Source organism: Fukomys damarensis, unplaced genomic scaffold (genome assembly GCF_012274545.1).
Source record: "Fukomys damarensis isolate Sample0158 unplaced genomic scaffold, DMR_v1.0_HiC HiC_scaffold_16, whole genome shotgun sequence".
NCBI classification, from domain to species: Eukaryota; Metazoa; Chordata; class Mammalia; order Rodentia; family Bathyergidae; genus Fukomys; species Fukomys damarensis.
The window spans coordinates 35,923,712-35,944,202 of NW_022900928.1; the positions used below are offsets into that span (position 1 = coordinate 35,923,712).

At 38.2% G+C, this 20,491-nt stretch overlaps 1 protein-coding gene across 1 annotated transcript in view; it reads left to right on the forward strand.

Annotated features, from left to right (window-relative positions):
- Ankrd42 (ankyrin repeat domain 42) overlaps positions 1–20,491 on the forward strand; it is a gene marked incomplete at its 5' end in the record, with an annotated part of 50,913 nt that overhangs the window by 10,509 nt on the left and 19,913 nt on the right. Inside the window, 4 exons of the mRNA XM_010630890.2 lie at positions 6,267–6,386; positions 7,826–7,961; positions 14,522–14,722; positions 16,395–16,520. Coding sequence (XP_010629192.2) covers positions 6,267–6,386; positions 7,826–7,961; positions 14,522–14,722; positions 16,395–16,520 — 583 coding nt within the window. The remainder of the gene's footprint in view (positions 1–6,266; positions 6,387–7,825; positions 7,962–14,521; positions 14,723–16,394; positions 16,521–20,491) is intronic.

Sequence of the window (20,491 nt, forward strand, 5' to 3'; positions counted from 1 at the left end):
TTTTTTGTACTTGGTATTGATTGAACTCAGGGCGTTATGCTTGTGAGGAAGGTGGCAGAACCACTGAGCTAAATCCCCAGCCCCACTATAATTCTCATTATATGACCCAATAGATGTAGTTTTATGATTTAAATAAGAATTTACTGGATTCCAACGACTCAGATTTTTTTTTTTTTTTTGGTACTGGGGATTGAACTCGGGTCCTTGTGTTTGCGAGGCAGGCCGTGGAACCACCGAGCTAAATCCCCGGCCCTCCAACGACTCAGATTTTGATGCCCACCTATACATTTAAAAAAATAAATGAGATTGAAAGTCCCTTAATCTCTTAAGTAATTGACTGTTGTGGTTATTTTGAGAGACATCACGGTTTTGATTTGCAGCTTGGTGCTACAGTCTAAATATTTGTGTTCTCCCAAAATAAATGTTGAAATCTTTACCCATAACGTGATGTTGTTAGGGAGTGGGCATACTGGGGAGGTTAGTAGGTCATGGGGGCTCTGCCCTCAGAAATGGGACCTTAGAAAGCTGGTTAGCCTTTTCATCTTAGAGTGTTAAAGATTAATGATGAAGAATATTACCAGTAGGTATGGGTAGAAACTGTGATTATCTCACAGAAGAAAGATCCAGAAGATGGGAGAGCTGGGATCAGTCGGTGCTATGGAAGTGAAGGATGAAGTTTATTTTAAGAAGACAGGCAGCATAGCTGGGCGTGGTGGCACAGGCCTGTAATCCCAGCACTTAGCAGGGAGAGGTGGGAGCATCACTGCTAGTTCAAGGCCAGCCTAGGCTACATAACAAGACATAAAAACAGGCAGCAATATCACTTATGAATAAAATTAATGGATATAAAGTGTAACGAAATGCCATTAAACTCACTATAAGGAGAAGTTGACTATATTTCTATGCAAGGGTAGAGACAGCTCTCAATTTGCAGATAAATTTGAAGTTGAGGTACAGAGGCATTCATTTGAGAAGCTGAGCAATGAAACAGAAAAAACAATAACAACTTCAGGAGATACGAGGATGAATGAAGCTTTACCTGATGTTTTCGAAGCATGAGTTCAAATCACTCCCTATTCCTTGATGTTCCTCTTCTTCCGAGTGAGCTCTTCCTCCAGAGTTTTGTGGTACTGTTTTTGTACTATAGCGTGTAGTATTTCCTTATCAAAGACTGCTTTGTATCGTTGTGATTGTCTACATGCTGAGTTCCTAAGTTTTATATTCCTCCTGATATTTGTTTATTTACTTATTATATTTTTTGGTAGTGGGAGTCGAACTCAGGACCTTGTGCTTGCCAGGTACCACTGAGCTACATCCCCGGTCCATCTGTCCTCCTGACTTTTTTTTTTTGGTACTGGGGATTGAACTCCGGTCCTTGTGCTTGCAAGGCAGGCCACCGAACCGCTGAGCTAAATCGCCGGCTCTGTCCTCCTGACTTTTAAAACACAGCAAGCACTCAGTATTATCATTTATGATGATTATTGGCTAGTTGATGAGGATCAGACTAAAATCAAAAAGATTATTCTTCCTAAAGCCCTTTAGGAATTATGACTGAGTAAGCATTTGCGGTGATATTGGTAATTGTAGGCCTGTTAAAAAAGAAAAAAATAATTAAAGGAGAAAAGAACTAAAATATATTAGGGGCAAGGGTATAGTTCAGTGATATGGAGCATGCTTAGCATTTACAAGATCCTGGATTCAGTTTTCAGCACAAAAGGAAAAAATTCTTTTTTTCAAACATAGATTTTTTTAAAGCAGTTTGAGCAAAAATGAGCAGAGGTACAAGAATTTGTCATTAATTAATTGATTTACTAATTGATGAATCTATAGTGACACATCGTAATTGTCAAACATCTAGTTTACGTTAGAGTTCACTGTCGCTATCATATTTTATGGGTTTGGAAAAATTTATTATGACATATATATCAGAGTGGTTTTTTTACCCTGAAATTTTTCTGTTCTCAACCTAACCATCTTTTTATTTCTCTAACTCCTGGCAGCCACTAATGTTTTTATGTCTCCATCTTTTCTTTCTTTTCTCTTTTTAAATTTTTTATTTTTTATTTTTTGAGACTGGGTCTTGCTATGTAGCTCAGGCTGGGAGGCCATGAACTCACTATGTAGTCCAGGCTGGCCTTGAACTCTTTCTGGGCCGTCCTCCCTCCTCAGCCTCCCGAGTGCTGGGATGATAGGCATGAGCCACCACACCTGCTACTTTGCCTTTTCAAGAGTGTCTTATAGTTAAAATCATGTGGTGTGTAGCCTTTCCAGGCTGGGCAGTTTGTCAGGGAAAGAGGAAGGATAATGGCCAGACACAACGTGCTTCACTAATCTCTATTTTTTTTAAGAGTAGGAAACTTTATTGAGGGAAAAGCTCTTGAGAGAGACAGGAGGGAACGGAAAAGTCTTCACTAATTGAAACTTCTTATCGTTTAACCACTCATTCCTCACAAAGCCTGCATGCTTTTGCCCTACAGTTTAAGTATTCACTCCTTGGCCTAGTCCTTCACAGTGTGCCACCGTACCTGGCCTTGATCGGTTACTCTTGAGGGATGCAGAAGGGCCGAGTGTCCGCCATTTTAAAAATGCTTAAGAGCAGGAAGGGCACTGACTCTGCCTAGTGAGGGTTCAAAAGTTCCATCCCGACTGATCGAAAGGATACAAAAGAAGATGGGTTTTGTTGTTGGCTAAACCATCCTCCTTTGATAGTCTGGAAAAGAGTATAAGAACATTAGGAAGTCACTGATGCTTAAGCTTCATTTTATAACCATGTTAAATAAGTAGGAGCCAGATATTACATTTCTTTAGTGGTAGAGAATGACTTCTTCAATGGTAGAAGTCAGTAGCATTTGGCATAAGCCTTTTATCCTTAATATTGACTTCTGTTTTGAGGCATTTACCCAAGTATAACAGAAGGAGTTTGACAGCATATGGATTTCTCCCTGTTTTAATAAGAAATTTAATGTCCCATTTTATTTTATTTTTATTTATTTTTTGGTACTGGGGATTGAACTCGGGTCCTTATGCTTGTGATGCAGCCCTTGTCCTATTTTAATTATAATGGTGGCAAGTGAGTAAATGTAGGATATCTATGGTTTTATGACCTCTGGGACATTACATTTTTCTTTTACGGTAGAGCTTAGAATTGTATCTGGCCTCTATTTTGTAGACATGGAAAAAAAATTTTTTTTTTTGAGACAGGGTCTCACTATGTAGACTGCCCTGGAACTCACTATGTAGCCCAGGTTGGTCTTGAACTCACAGCGATCCTCCTGCCTCAGCCTCCTGAGTGCTGTGATTACAGGTGTGCACCACCACACCTGGCTGACATGAAGATCTTTTATAGTCTCTAGATTATATAAACATACAAAGTCAGTTGATATCCCAAAGTTGATAAAGCTTAGTAATGAGAATCTTTATATTACCATTCTTATTTTATAGAAATACCTATTCAACAAGATACACCTTTATCTGAGGGGTACTCGAAAGTGCAATAGAAGAACATAGTGGAAATATATTAAGAGAGGATGAAGGACACATTTTTGGAAGAGCTAGTAGGGTTGCAAATCAAAACTTTTTATAACTATAAGTTACAAGTGCAGCTGGAGACTGTCAGCAGGGACTAATGCAGTGTTTGGAGCCCTCTTTATGTCTAGCTTAACTTTTTGGTTAATATTTCTATTATTCTCTCTATATATATCTATTTTTCTTTTTACTTACACTTTTCTAGTAGGTGTTTAAGACCAACTGAGAGTGAGACATAGGATAAATGTTAAGTGAAATAAATCAGCCACACAAGTTAAATATAGCATGCTTTCTCTTATATGAGAAACCCAAAACATAAAGAGTAACATGAGAGCAGGGCGTGGTGGCGCACGCCTATAATCCCAGCACTCAGGATGCTGAGGCAGGAGGATTGCTGTGAGTTTGAGACCAGCCAGGGCTACATAGTGAGTTCCAGGTCAGACTCAACTACATAGTGAGACCCTGTCTCAAAAATCCAAAAAACAAAAGAGCAAAATGATGGGTCAGGAATTTAGCTCAGTGGCCCTGCACCCTCCTGGCAAGTGCAAGGACCTGAGTTTGATTCCTCATATACACAAAAAGCTAAATGAAAGATGGATAATAGAAATAGAGAGATAGATCTTTAAATGGGAAGGGGACCAAGAGATGGGGGGGGTGTGGGGGAGAAAGGAAGAAAAAGAAGTGACAGGGGCCAGGATGTAGCTTAGTAGTGCTGCACCTGCCTGGTAGGTTCAAGGTCCTGTGTTCAATTCCTAGTTTTGCAAAAAAAAAAAAAAAAAAAAAGGAAATGAAATTTGTTATATTCATGTATTCATTCCCCATGTAGAATGTGATCATGGAGAGTTATGTACTGAAAACATGTACTAATAAAAAATGGGAAAAGAAAATGAATCTGTCTATATATCTGTCAAGGTCAGCTAAGGCTCCTTAGGAGTTACTGGTGGGATTGGGTGCAGAGCCTCTTCTCTCCTCCAGGTTTTTCCTCTACCATTTGTGTCATCTGCCAGGATGGATCATGGTCTTTGCTTGACCACATGGCTTCCCCTGGAAGCGTGGGGACATTCTCTCTTTTGTGACCCTCCTTTTTTTTATATTTAAAATTTAAAAATTGAGCAACCCACTTTCAGGTCCCTCTTCTGTCTCTCTAAGGCAGAAGCTTCTTTGTCCAAATAAATTTTTCCTACTCTTAAAATAAATAAATCAATAAAATTGAAAATTTCTTGCTTTGTTTTTTGACACAGGGTCTTGCTGTGCAGTTCAAATCAGTCTTGAACTCACTATGTAGCCTAGGATGGCCTCAAACTGATGGTGCTCCTGCCTTAGCTTCCCAAGTACTGGGATTATAGGCGTATGGCACCGTGCTCTGCTGTGACCCTTCTTTTGGTACAGTGTACACTGGTTGACTCCCATTTTCTGAGGCCCAGCAGTCTCCTTGCTTGAGAGGTTGGGTGAGTCACCAGAGTTGTGGGATCCTTTTAGAGAGGTCCCATCATGCCCTGGGTCCTGGCTGACCTTGGAGGGCAAGGACCAAGATATTGGCTGTTCTTTTAGTTCAGCTACCTTCCTTAGCTTTGACATTTTGCATTTATGCAGGGGACCCGTGTGGAGTTAATTTTTTAAAGGGTGTCAGATCTGTGTGTAGATTTTATATCTGAATGTCCAATAATTACAGTAACATTTGTTTTTGGTTTTTTTTTTTGAGACAGGGTCTCACTATGTAGTTCATTCTGACCTGGAACTCACTATGTAACCCAGGCTGATCTCGAACTCCCAGCGATCCTCCTGCCTCAGCCTCCTGAGTGCTGGGATTACAGGCATGCGTCACCAGGCCCGGCTAACATTTGTTAAAATAATCATTTTTCTTCATTGTATTACCTTTGCTCTTTTGACAAAGGTTAGTTCACTACATATGAGCCTGTTCCTGGACTCCATTCATTTTCATTGATACATCTGTATACTTTGGTTAGTATCATACTGTTTTGATTACTGTGACCTATTAAGTGAGTCTTAAAGTTGAATAGTATCGGTCTTCCAGCTTTGTTATTTTCATCATATTGTTTTGGCTCTTCCAGGTCTTTTGTCTCTATATAAACTTTAAAATATATTTGTTGATATTCTCAAAGTTCTGGAAATTTGGCTGGAACAAATAATTCTTTTAAATCAGTTATTCTGTATATTATATAGAGGGTGTGATGTACATATGATATAATACATACATAGAAACTGGGCTGTTGCCAATTCAGATGCAACCTCCTTGCCAGGAATTTATCTCAGTGGTGCTGCCACCTGCCTTGCAAGTGCAAGGTCCTGAGTTCGATCCCCAGCACCAAAAAACAAACAAACAAACAAACAAAAACAAACAAACAAACAAACAAACAAACAAACAAATAAATGTGGAGGAGATACGACCTCCTTAGCAGCTTTTTTTTAGCTGAGAATACTTTAATAATAATTCAACTCTTTGCTGGGCATGGTGGTACATACCTGTAATCGCAGCTTGCTGGAGGCAGAGGGAGGAAGATCACTGTGAGTTGGAGGCCAGCTTGTGCTACATAATGAGTTCAAGGCCCGTCTGAGACTCTGTCTCAAAATAAGGGTTAGCTAAGAATGTCTCATATAGCACATATTTAAGGACATAAATAATAATTTAGCTACAGGTTAATAATGCATTGCTTGCCTTTCTAAATTCATAATTTAACATTTGTACTCATATAAACCCATTCCCATTTCTCTTTTTTTAGGCTCTTATAATCAACAGAGCAAATCTGGCAACTCAAGATGATCGTGGATGTACTCCTTTACACCTTGCAGCAACTCATGGTCATTCTTTCACTTTACAAACAATGCTCCGAAGTGGAGTGGTGAGGGATTCTTGTTAATATGTGATAGCGTGTAATTATGTAGATGTAGACAGTGTGTAATTGTGTGGTTGGTACTCTGATGATTCCCTCCTTGACTTTGAAAATCTCGTATGATTTTGGGAAAGCAATTGTTCCTTTTGGCTTGTAAACATGGGAGAAATAGTTCAGATAAATCTCACCCTCCCACACGGTTTAGTAGTACAAAGCATTTGAGGATTTGGGTGCGCATGTGTGTGCGTGTGCATGCACGCCAGTTCATAGTTTAAGTGGGAAGATTACTAGTCTTTTAAACCCATTTTAACCAGGTAATTTTAAACCTTTATATAATTGTTTGTCTACATATGTGTTTCTTTTGGAACTCTTATTTTGCATACTTTATGAAGTTATTTCTACACAAATTTCATTTCTTGAAATTTATTTTTAATATTACCCAGCAGTTGTAAAAAAATAACTTCTTATAACAGTACATTTTGATTTGTTTCTATAGTTAGACAAAAAACTGAAAAGCATATTAAATATTTTGTCATGTTTCGATGATATGATTTGATCATTTAAATCTTTCTCTGTCATTTTATTGGTCAAGATTCTTTTCTTTTTGAGACAGGTTCTTGCTGTGTAGCTTGGGATGGCCTTGAACTCACTACTTTGTAGCTCAGGCTGGTCTCAAGTTTACTTACAGTAATCTTCCTGCTTCATTCAGCTTCCTAAGTGCTGAGATTACAGGTGTGCAGGAAGATGCAACTTGTAAAATGACTAAATTTCTTCTTTATCACTGGCTGTGGTGGCACATACCTATAATCGAAGCACTCAGGAGGCTGAATTGGGAGTTTCAGTCCAGCCTGAGCTACATAGTGAGTTCAAGGCTAGACTGAACTGCTTAGTGTACTTAGTGAGACCCTGTCTCAAAAAAAAATTTTTTTTAAAAACTGTTATTTTACTTTGTTTTTACTTTAAAAATTTTTGGTACCGGGGATTGAACTTGGGACCTTGTGCTTGTGAGGCAGGTGGTGGAATCACTGAGCTGAATCCCTGGCATTAAAAACTATTTTATGACTATGACTAATTATATTTTTTTTGAAAAGAATATTTTAGCTTGGTGTGGTGGCACATACCTGTAATCCTAGCTCTCAGTAGGCCTAGCCAGGAAGATTGCTGTGAGTGTGAGGGCAGCCTGGGCTACATAATGAATTCAAGGCCAGTTTGAACTATATATCAAGACCCTGTCTCAAAAAAAAATAGAGAATATTTTGTAAAATTTCCCTAATATCTTACTATCTCATGTTCAAATCAGTAGTAGAAGTGAATTTTTCTATTATATTTAGTGTTTGCTATTTAATTTTGAAAACAGTCTCTAATTTTCATTTGTAGCATGAAACTGCTAGACTTAGAGTTTTTCCTACAAAATTGGAGGAAACAACCCTTGTGACTTTTACCTCTAGGATCCCAGTGTGACTGACAAGAGAGAATGGAAACCTGTACATTATGCAGCCTTTCACGGACGGCTTGGCTGTTTACAGCTTCTCATCAAATGGGGATGTGGTATTGAAGATGTGGACTACAATGGAAATCTTCCAGGTATTCTACAGAAGCAAGTATTTTATTTTTTTCCTTAATGTATTTTAACTGTTTGACCATATTTGTTTTATGTGTGTGTGTGTGTGTGTGTGTGTGTGTGTGTGTATACACACACACACACACACACACTTTTTTTTTTTTTTTGTGGCACTAGGGATCAAACTCAGGACCTCACACCTGTGAGGCAGGCATGGTGCCACTGAGCTAAATCCCCAGCCCTGTTTGATCATATTTAATAAATTGAAATTGTCCTCGTTCTAATTTTTTATTGCAAAACTAAAATGGTAAATATGCTTTATTAAATTTAATAATATTTTAAAAGAAAACCTTCACTGGTACATTTTAGGCATACATAATGGTAACACTCAGGGAATTGGCACCTGTACACAATTCATCCCGCCTCTTTTTTCCCATCCCCCACCTTCCCTGCAGCCCTCTCTCCTCCCTCTCTGTGTTCGAAAGCTTTGTTTCCATTTTTTCCTTCTAGTTTCACTTTGTTCCCTTGTCCCATCCTTTCTCCTCCCTCCTCCTTTGTTCCCTCCCATTTGAACATTTCTTCCTATTTCCCAATATCTATTACACATTTTAGTCCTAATTTCCACTTTTGGTTTCTCACACAAGAGAAACCATGCAATATTAAAATACATAAAATAGTAAGTCTATTCACATGAACATTTTTGTCTTCTGTCATGTTGATGTTATTACCCTCACGACTGTACTTTTTCCCTCTAGAACTGTAACAGCAAAAGAGAAAATGGCAAAATTAAACATACACTGGCTCTACTCACCAACTTTTCTTCCATTTGCTGTCTTGGATCTTTATTTTTTAACTTTATGCCCTTCTCCACAAATAAGTTTAAACTTTTAAAAAAATATTATAAAAGCGGACACTAGTATATTTCCATAATTTGCGGCTGCAGTTATGTAACCTACAGTGAGCTGGCCATTTGAAACCTGGGCTCTGAACCCTCAAAGAAGTGCTGTAGAAATTCCGAGAGGGATGGACCTATGAGATGGGAGTGAAAATGATGCGTGTTTTCTCGGTACCAGGGATTGAACTCCGGTCCTTGGTCCTTGCGTTTGCGAGGCAGGCGGCGGCAACACTGAGCTAAATCCCTGGCCCTAAGTGACTTCTTTTGGGAATGACTTCTTAAATCTTCAGAAGCACTCGCGTGAAGAATAATATGAACGGGTCTAATCAAATCCCTTCACCCTGGGCCCGGGATTTAGCTCAGTGGTACAAAAAAACAAAAAACAAAACAAAACACAAATCCCTTCGCCCCTTAAGCCCTGGCTTCCAGTGCAGCCTTGGTTTCTCAGCTCAGTTTAATGCTGTGCCTGTGGAACTTGGCTCCTCTCTCCCTCCCTGGCCGCATCTTCTGTATCTTCATGGTTGTGCGTATTTCTGAAGTACATATTTTCATGTTCCTTTAGTAAAGACTTGGTATGAATCATTTTTTGTGTGTATGTGGAAGTGATTTCATTTTGTCCCCATGCTTTTCTTTTTTTACTTTTTACTTTGTTCAATTTATAAAAACAATTTAAATTGAAGTAAAACATGCATATACAAAAGTGTCCAACTCAAGTGCAAAGCTGAATGAATTTTCATAAATGAACACTTTTCTGTAATCATCATTCAGATTAAGAATAAAGTATCAGGGGCCAGGGATTTGGCTCAGTGGTTCTGCTGCCTGCCACAAAAGCATAGGGCCTGAGTTCGATCCCCAGTACCAAAAAAAAAAATTTTTTTTTCTTTTGAAATTTATAAAATAATACTCAAATATTTTTTGCATCATTCTTATTTTGCTTTTCCAAACTGGTTTTACCAGCGTACACACCCAGTGTGTTTAAGAGTTTCACTTGCTCGCCTTTCTTATTTATTATTATTTTTTAGTTTTAGTCATTCTGATGACTGTAAGGTGATAGCTCATTGTACTTTACATTTACTTTGATGACTAAAGATACTTGAATATCATGCTTTATGGCCATTTGGTTATTTTCCTTTGGGTTTTCTGTCTTTTTCTTATTGAATTGTAGGAATCTTTCATATATTCTAGTTATAAGCCCTTTGTCATCTATATGTGTTGCAAATAACTTTTCATGCAAGTATTTTTCCTTTTTCTTGCTTGTATTTTTTTTTTTTCTTTCTTCCTTTCGAGACAGGGTCTTGCTATGCAGTTCAGGCTGGCCTTGAACTCATGGTGATTCTCCTGCCTCAGCCTGCTGAGTGCTGGAATTATAAATGTGTGCCCCTGCGCCTGGCTCAACATTTTTTTTTTTTTTTTTTAGACAAGGTCTCATTATGTAGTTGAGACTGACCTGGAACTCACTATGTAGCCCAGGCTGGTCTCGAACTCACAGCGATCCTCCTGCCTCAGCCTCCCGAGTGCTGGGATTACAGGCATGAGCCACCACGCCTGGCCACCGGCTCAACTTTTTATTTTTTTTGAGACAGAGTCCCACTATGTAGTTCAGACTGCCCTGGAACTCACTGTGTAGCCCAGGCTGGTCTCAAACTCACAGTGATCCTCCTGCTTCAGCCTCCCGAGTGCTGGGATTACAGACATGTGCCACCACACCTGGCAAACTTTTATTCTTTTAAGATGTATCTGGATAGCTGAATGTGTTGGTGGACTTCTGTAATCCTTGTATTCTGAGAGAGTGAAGCAAGAGCATGAAAAGTTCAAACCTGTCCTAGGTAATTTGGTGACTTAGTGAAATCCTATCCCAAAATAAAAATAGGGGCTGGGGATATAGCCCAGTGCAAAGGCCCTGGGTTCGATCTTCAGTACCACAATCAATCAAGCAATCAATCAATACCTTTTGATAAATAGAAGTTTAACTTTTATGTAGTTCATTTTAATAATGTCTTCCTCTTGTAGCTAGTGCTCTGTATATCTTACTCCGAAAAACTTCCCCTATTCTGACTGTGAAGACATTCCTTTATTTTATCTTCTAGAAATTTTACTGTTTTAATTTCATGTTTAGATCTACAATCTGAAAAAGGCTATTTCACACTTTTTCTGTGTGTAGCACATCATAAGAGCCAGTTTCATTCATACACCTGATCATTTTTGTCTTTTGTTGTCTGCTTAAAAAAATCTTTTTATTTCTTTAAATACATATGATTATTATACAACCATGGAGAGTGTATTTTTTTAAAAATTTAATTTATTGGTACATTCTAGGTAGACAGTATATAAAATGAAATACTACTCAGCCATAAAGAATGAGAAAGTAGATTCATTCATAGGTAAATGGGTACATTTTGAGGATATACTCCTAAGTGAAATAAATAAGTCACACATATGCAAATACTGAATAGTTTCTCTAGTGTGAAAAACTAAAATAGTACTCAAGATCCTAACGGGACAATTAGCAAATAGAGAGTGTATTTTATAATAGTACAATGTATAGGTTAAGAATGTAGCTGGGCGTGGTGGCCCATGGCTGTAATCCCAGCACTCCGGAGGCAGAGGCAGGAGGATCGCTGTGAGTTCGAGACCAGCCTGGGCTACATAGTGAGTTCCAGGTCAGTCATAACTACAGAGTAAGACCCTGTCTCAAAAAACCAAAAAAAAACCAAAAAAAAAAAAAAAGAATGTGACCTCACACTGGGTATGGTGGCTCATGCCTGTAATCCCAGCACTTGGGAGGCTGAGGTAGGAGGATCCCTGCAAGTTTGAGGCCAGCCTGGGCTACACAGTGAGTTCACGTCTCAAAAAACCACACACACACACACACACACACACACACACACACACACACACGCACAGACACAGAATGTGGCCTCAGGACTAGACTGTGTGTAGCCAAACCTCCCTCAAAAATATTAATTTGACATATTTATTGAGTACTCCTATGTGGCAATCCACTTGGAAATGCTTGGGGCATCGTGAAAAGTATCAGAAGTTCTTGTTTTCATGTGGTGGTGAGGGGAGAGATTCATTCGAAATGAATGAGCCAAATATGTGCATGTAATATTAAATGGGGATCTGGGATTGGGTACATATAATGTAGCAGAAAACAGTAGAAGATATTAGAGGGGTAGAAATTTCACATGGCAGGGCGAGGATAGCCTTCGCTGAGGTGGTAGGAGTTAGGTAAAGATCTGAAGAAGTGGAGGAAGCAAGCCTGTGGATATCCTGGGTGAAGAGTATTTCAGGAAGGGGTAACAGTGAGGATGCAGTTGTGGCAAGGTGTGTGTGTTGTGTTTGAACAGCAACAAGTCAGCATGGTTGGAAGGGAAGTGAGGGGTAATAGCTCAGGTCTGAGGGGTCACAGGAACCTGTTGAGGGTCTGAGCACAGGAGTGATGTGTTCTGACTTAGGTTAATACTATTATGTTTATAACTGACTGCAGTGAGGTTGTGAGGATGGCAAGGCAAGAAATAGAGCAGGTAGCAGTCTACTGTAATAATTTAGGCTGATATTTGGGTTGAATTAGTGTGGCATATTATGAAAGGCAGCAAAGAGTGAGAACTCATTGAATTCTACCTGTATCTTTTAAGGAGCCAGTGGGGTTTGCTGATGCTAGTGGTGGGAGTGACGGAAAGGGGAATTAAGGATGGCTCCATGGTTTTGGACTGAAAAACAGAAAAGGTTTTCCATTGACTAAGATGCAGAAGATTACATAAGGAAAACATACGCAAAGAAGATGAGGTCTTTAGTTTTCAAGCTGTTACGTCTGTAGGACATGCAAGCATATGTGTGATGAATTAGCAGTCAGAAAAGCCTGAATTTTCACAGGGAGATGTTTTGTAGGAGGAGCACCTGACCTAGGATGGCATGGTGTGAGCCACAGTTCAATTCCTGGGCCATGCCAGCTTATCATTTTTACATTTTTGTACCAGCAATTGAATTTAGGACCTTGTGCTTGCCAGGCAGGCACGGTGCCACTGAGCTAAATCCCAGCTAATCTTACTTGCCAGTTTTACTGGATTAAAGATTCCTGGGCCGGGGATGTAGCTCAGTGGTTCTGCCTCCTGCCTTGTAAGCACAAGGTCCCAAGTTCCATCCCCGATTACTGGGAGGTGATTTGATCCTGGGACGATATACTCATTCGTGATTATTCCGCTGATGTTCCTAGCTGAGTGTGCTGTCTAGAAGCCGGGCCCAGATGGGGTGGGTGGGTCCTTGTGGTTGCCTGTGAAGAGGTTTCTCTGCTGCTGCTTTTCCCCTGTGCGGTGCTTCCTGGCTGCCTTGAACTGAGCAGATGCCTCCCACCATGATGTTCCACCCTGGCAACCAGTGGAGCATCAGTTCGGTCATTTCCTCCTTTAAGTTGTGGCTGTCAGCAGAAACATTGACATGGTGAAGGGAGGGCAGGGACAAGGGGAAAAAATGAGAACCAGGACCTGTCATGTAGAGGTACAAGATCCCAATAACGAATGTAACTGTACTGTATACCTAAAATGTACCAATGAATGCAATTAAAAAATTAATATACTAAATAAAAAATAAACAGAAACATTGACCAATATTTGAATTTTGGGACTTCTTTCTCCTGAGTTGCATGGCCACTTGAGAACTGCCTCACTTCTCTTTAGTCAAATTTGTATAGTATATAAACTGAGCCTCCCAAAATGAGATATAAAGACTTCTTCGGTTTTGTAAGCATTGCCTCACAATCATTCCTTCTTGTTTTGTATTTTTGAGACAGGGCCTTTCCTTGTGGGTTAGGCTGAGCTTGAACTCACCATGTAGCCAAGGATGGCCTTGAACTCAGCAGTAATCCTCCTGCCTCAGCCTTTCCAATGCTGGGATTACAGGTGTGCACCACCACACCCTGCATTTTTAAAAAAGAAGGGTTCGGTTGCAGTTATCCCAATCCAGTATACTTTCAGAGATTCTTTAGAATTTCTTGTCTAAGAAAAAAAATTCTTGTCTGTTCATGTCAAACTTTAGTTATTGAGCTGGGGATTTAGCTTCGTGGTACAGTGCCTGCTTCATAAGTGCAAGATCCCGAGTTTGATCCCGATACTGTAAAACAGCAGCAACAAAACTTTACCTGTTTTTGGTTTTGAAAGTATCTTTTATTTTCAAGGATTTAGGGTAGAAATGATGTGTTTAGTGCCTTTGCTCAGCCTGCAGTTAGCTAGTATAGAAAAGTGACAATGTACTGTATCGTGATAAAAATAATACTCATATTTACATAGTGACTTTTTGATTTGTTCCACTTTTTTCTCAAATGTTACATTTTTATTTATTTACATAATAACTATTTTTCTGTATAATTATAAGCTGCTTAACTGGGATTTAACTTTGTAAGATAACTTTCTGAGTCCTGCTTTTAGGTGACCATCATCCAGTCTCCATAAAGTGGTAGGAAGTGTAGTCAGTCAAGAAGTAGGCTCCTGCTTTGGAGGGACAGAAGGCTGGCAGTGCGAGGAGATGCAAGCTGGGAACATGGTCCATTCTCCTTGCGCAGGAAAAGTCTGTCATGTGGGGCAGGATGGTTATCTCCCTGTGAGGATTGGAGCTAATGTGTTCATTTTCAAGTTATTTTACTTTCAATTTTAACATTGAGATCTTTTTTTTTTTTTTTTATCTTACCTGTAGTTCACTTAGCAGCCATGGAAGGCCACCTTCACTGTTTTAAACTCCTACTCAGTAGAATGAGCAATGGCGTACAAGCTTTAAAAGCCTTTAACGACAATGGAGAAAACGTGTTGGACCTGGCCCAGAGGTTCTTTAAGCAAAATATTTTACAGTTTATCCAAGGAGCTGCATGTGAAGGAAATAACCCAGAAGATCAGGAAAGTAAGTCACTAAGCTGAAATGAAGCTATGCATATAATGTGATGATGATGATGGTGGTGATAATATAAGTAGAATCAATGGGATAGGAAAACAAAAAATTTTTAAGGCACGTGTTATATGTTCATTGGCCACGTATTCATCTAGATTCTGTATTATGAAATATTTTACACAAAAGTGTTTAAATATTTTTAGTGTATAGTATTAACACATAGAGCATTGTTTATATTACAAACTTAAGAATAAACTATTAGCATTGCAGTCTCCTGCATCTCTCCCTAATATCATTACTTTTATTTTTCTTCTCACTAGTAGAATATTATTTGGGATTTATCATTCCATTATATGTAAAAGAATATATGGTGTTAAAGTTGCCTAGTTACCTACCTGCATTTTTCTCCCTTTTAGAAAATTGCATTCTAGGGCCAGGTACTTAGCTCAGTGGTTCTGCAGCCTGCCTTGCAAGCACAAGGACCTGAGTTCGATTCCTGGTACTGTTCCCCCCACCCCGCAAAATTGTATTCTTTAAAAAATAACAAATAAAACTAATAATAAAACACAAAAAAGTGGGCTGGGGATTTAGCTCAGTGGTTTGGTGGCCTGCTTTGCAAGCACAAGGACCCAAGTTTAATCCCCTGTACCAAAAAAAACAAAAACAAAAAACAAAACAAAAAAAACCCACAAAAAAGATAAAAAATGCACTGTGTAATTTTTCTAAATAATTTTAATTTCAAAAGAATTAAAAGAAACATACCACAGTGATATATGCTCGCCCATGTTTATAGTGGCACAGTTTGTAATAGCTAAAACTTGGAAACAGCCCAAATGCCCATCAACTGCAGACTAGATAAAGAAGATGCGTTTTTTTTTTTCTATAAAATGGAGTACTATTCAGCCATAAAGAATGAGAAACTGGAGTCATTCATAGCAAAATGGATGCATACTGAGGGCATACTCTTAAGTGAAATAAATAGGATACGCTTGAGTAAATACCAAATAGTTTTTCTGTTGTGAAAAACTAACAGTGTAAATAAGGTTCAAATGGTATAATTGATAGTGTGAACTAGGAAGAAAATGGCTAAAGGGGAAGTGGGACGGTAGGGGAAAGGAAATGAGGGAAAAGGAAAAATGTGAAAAAAGGAAAAAATGAAACAAAGTCTTTGTAAATAGGAAAGGGTGAAGAGGGTGAAGGGTGGGCAGGAAAACAGGGGAAAAATAAGAATCGATAATATCATGTAAAGGTACACAATCCCAATGACAAATGTAACTGTATTGTTTGCTTTAAATGTACCAATAAACTTAATGGGGAAATAAATTTTAATTTCTGTAATTTTGTTTTGTTTTATTTTGAGACAAGGTCTCACTATGTAGTTCAGGCTGTCCTTGAACTTATAGCCCAGGCTGACCTCTTAACTCACAGCAATCCTGCTGTCTCAGCCTCCCTCATGTGGGATTACAGGTGTGCACCATCACGCCTGGCTTGAATTTCTGTACATTCTTGAATCTAGTAATTTAATTATTTTTATCTGATACAGATATTTTCTCTTTCACTTTGATCACTTTTAAAAGAGCAACTTTATAAGAATATAATTTATTAAAATGTAATATGAAATCTTAAGGAAGACCAAAGAATAAACTCATGTATTTACTGAAATGCTGAATTTTCTTATTCATAGCTTTAGCATTTCCAGGTCACGTGGCTGCCTTTAAGGGTGATTTGGAAATGCTTAAGAAATTATTAGAAGATGGCATAATCAATTTTAATGAGCGTGATGATAATGGATCAACTCCAATGCATAAAGGTGAGCTATTATATTCCTGCTTCATTTTCAGGTTTTTTTTTGAGACAGTGTCTCCCTATGTAGTCCAGGCTGGCGTCAAACTCATGACAATCCTACCTCAGCCTCTTAAGTGCTGGGATTGCAGGCATGCACCATCATGCCCAGCATTTCATTTTTAGTTTTATGTATGTACGTATGTATGCATTTATTTATTTATTTATTTATTTATTTATTTATTTATTTATTTATTTATTTATTTATTTTTATGTTTTTTGAGTCAAGGTCTCATGTAGTTCAGGCTGACCTTGAATTCACTATGTACCCCAAGCTAGCCTTGAACTCACAGCCATCCTCCTGCCTCAGCCTCCTGAGTGCTGAGATTACAGGTATGTTCCAAATGCATTTTCAGTTCTGATAAAATTGCTGCTGAGTTACTCATCTTTAAAAGTACAGACACACATGTGCCAGGCATTTAGCTTAGTGGTGCTGCTGCCCGCCTCGCAAGTGCAAGGTCCTGAGTTCAATCCCTAGTACTCCCCGCCCAAAAAAAAACAAACACAGGAAACACATGAGAACATGAAACTTTTTTTCTGATGCCCTAGTGGATATCATTCTATGCTACATGGTATGCAGAATGCCTTATTTTCTTCTTTTTTTAAAAATTAAGTTTATTGGTACATTCTAGTTATACAGTACAGTTACATTCATCATTGGAATCTTGTACCTTTACATGACAGGTCTTGGTTCTCATTTTTTCCTCTTGTCCCTGCCCTCCCTTCACCCCCTCCTCCCCTCCCCATTTACAAACACTTTAATTCCATTTTTTCATTTTCTCACATTTTTTTCTTTTCCCTTATTCCCCTTCCCCTACCCTTCCCACTTACCCTACACCTTTAGCCCTTTTCTTCCTATTTCACATTGTTAATTATCCCATTAGGATCTTGAGTACTATTATAGTTTTTCATACTAGAGAAACTATTCAGTATTTACACGTGTGACATTTACTTCACTTAGGAGTATATCCTCAAAATATATCTATTTTCCTATGACTATCTCTAATTTCTCATTCTTTATGGCTAGGTAGTATTCCATTTTATAGAAAAACCACATCTTTATCCAGTTTCCATCTGATGAGCAAATGGGCTGTTTCCAAGTTTTAGCTATTACAAATTGTGCTGCTATAAACATAGGTGTGCATATATCTCTGTGATATGATTCTTTTAATTCTTTTGGAAAGATACCCAGCAGAGGGATGGCTGGGTCAAATGGAACCTCTAGTCCCAGCTCTTTGAGGTATCTCCATATTGATTTCCACAGTGGTTGCACCAGTCTGCACTCCCACCAACAATGGCGAAGGGTTCCTTTCTCCCCACAACCCCGCCAACATTTGTTATTGTGTGATTTTTTTTGATAGCAGCCATTCTTTGTGGGGTGAGGTGGAATCTCAGTGTTGTTTTCATCTGCATCTCTCGAATGACCAGTGATGTGGAACATTTTTTCATATATTTACTTGCTGCTTTTACTTCTTTGTCTGAGAAATGTCTGTTCATTTCAGATGCCCAGTTTTGAATTGGGCCTTTATATTTGCGGGGGGGCTGATTGTTTTGAGTTCTTTATATATTCTAGATAATAGTCCTTTGTCTGAGGAGCAGCTGGTACAATTTTTTTTCCCACATTGTAGGTTGTCTCTTAGTTCTGTTGATGGTTTCTTCTGCAGTACAGAAACTTTTTAATAAGATGAGATCCCACTTGTTGATTCTTTCTGCTAGTTCCTGTGCTACTGAGGATTTGTTCATAAAGTCTTTTCCTATGCCAATGTCTTCCAGCAAGTTTAGTGTTTCTTTTTTTATATTTTGATCTTTAATGCACTTGGATTTTAATTTAGTGTGTGGTGACAGATAAGGGTCTAGTTTTAATCTTTTGCAGGTTGAGATTTTCCAACACCATTCATTAAAGAGGCTATCTTTCCTCCAGTGGGGACTGTCAGCTCCTTTGTGTCAAAGATGAGGTAGCTGAGTACATCTGGAGTTGTTTTTGTGTCTTCCAGTCTGTTCCACTGATCCTCAGGTCTGTTTCTTTGCCAGTACCATGCTGTTTTTATCACAGTTGCTTTGTAGTAAAGTTATACCTGCTGCCATGTGTCTGTTACCTAGGATGGCTTTTGCTATTCTAGGTCTCTTATGGTTCCAAATGAATTTTTGGATTCTTCTTTCTAGTTATGTGAAATATAGTGTTGGAATTTCGATTGGCATTGCATTGAATCTGTATAGCAGTTTTGGCAGTATGGCCATTTTTACTATGTTGATTCTTCCTACCCAGGAGCAGGGGACATCTTTCCATTTTCTTATATCCTCCTCGATCTCTTTTTTCAGAGTGCTGTAGTTTTCAGTGTAGAGGTCTTTTGCTTCGTTTGTTAGGTTGATTCCTAGATACTTCATTTTTTTAGATGCTATTATGAAAGGAGTTGTTTCCCTAATTTCTCTCTCAGTGAATCTGTTATTTGTGTATAAGAAGGCTATTGATTTTTGGGTGTTGACCTTGTATCCTGCTACTCTGCTGAAAGTGTCAATTAAGTCTAGGAGTCTTTTGGTGGATTTTTTTGGTCTTTAATGTAGAGTATCATATTGTCAGCAAATAATGACAGTTTTAACTTCTTCCTTTTCTATCTTTATTGCTTTAATTTCTTTCTCTTGTCTAATTGCTGTGGCTAATGTTTCCAGAATTATATCGAAGAGGAGTGGTGATAGTGGGCATCCTTGTCTTGTTCCTGATTTTAACGTGAAGGTTTTCAGTTTTTGGCCATTTAATATGATGTTGGCTGTTGGTTTTTCATAGATAGGCTTCATTAAGTTGAGATATAGACCATCTATTCCAATTTTTTGCAGCGTTTTTATGATGAGTGGGTGTGGAATTTTGTCAAATGCTTTTTCTGCATCTATTGAGAGGATCATGTGGTTTTTGTCCTTGACTCTGTTAACATAGTGTATTATGTTTATTCACTTATGTATATTGAACCACCCTTGTATCCCTGAAATTAATCCGACTTGGTCAGGATGTATGATCTTTTTGATAATCCTCTGTATTCTGTTTGCTAGTATCTTATTAAGGATTTTTGCATCTATATTCATTAAGGAGATTGGCCTGTAGTTCTATTTTTTGGTTGTGTCTTTCCCTGGTTTGGGAATCAAAGTGATATTTGCTTCCAGGAATGAACAGAATGCCTTATTTTCAACTCAAGTATCATATGCTTTTTATGATGCCAGACATTTGCACATTGTTGTACTTATGGGTAATTCCAACAGAATTTATGTTAGTGAAGACATGAAATGCACTGCTGGGAAGTTTCTTAGAATAACATTTAAAGGAATGACCTATTAATATTAACATGGAAATTATCTCTTGTAAAATTTATAGCAGGATTTTCTTCAGACTAAGAAAATGTTTTTAATTTCACAAAAATTATCAATGAATATTATTATATTTGAACATATTTTTAAGATCTGTCTCTTTTTCTCTTTCTGTCCATGTACAATTCTATAATAGTTGTTTTCCTTGTTTCTTTTTCTTTTTTTCTGGTACCAGGGATTGAACACTCAGGACCTTGCACTAGTGAGGCAGGCACAGTGCCACTGAGCTAAATCCCCGGCCCTTTCCTTTGTGTTTTAATTAGATTCTGTCAAATTGTTAACTCAGTAGATTCTAGGAATTATGATTTTCAGTCTTCCTTTAAAAAACAAACCAAAAAAACCCAAAATCAAATATTTAACCCTTTTGGCTAAAATTTCCATTGTGCTTCATGTATGATAATGTTGAATTTTTTCATCATCTGATGGCATGTGATTCTCATAAAACTATCAGGAAAAGATTATAGACTTGTTAATATAGTCATGTGTTTGAACTGGACTTTATTTCATAAATAACTTATGACAGTCCCCAAATCACGCATTGTTTTCTCACTGATTTGTGTTTTTTTTTTTTTTTTTTTTTTTTTT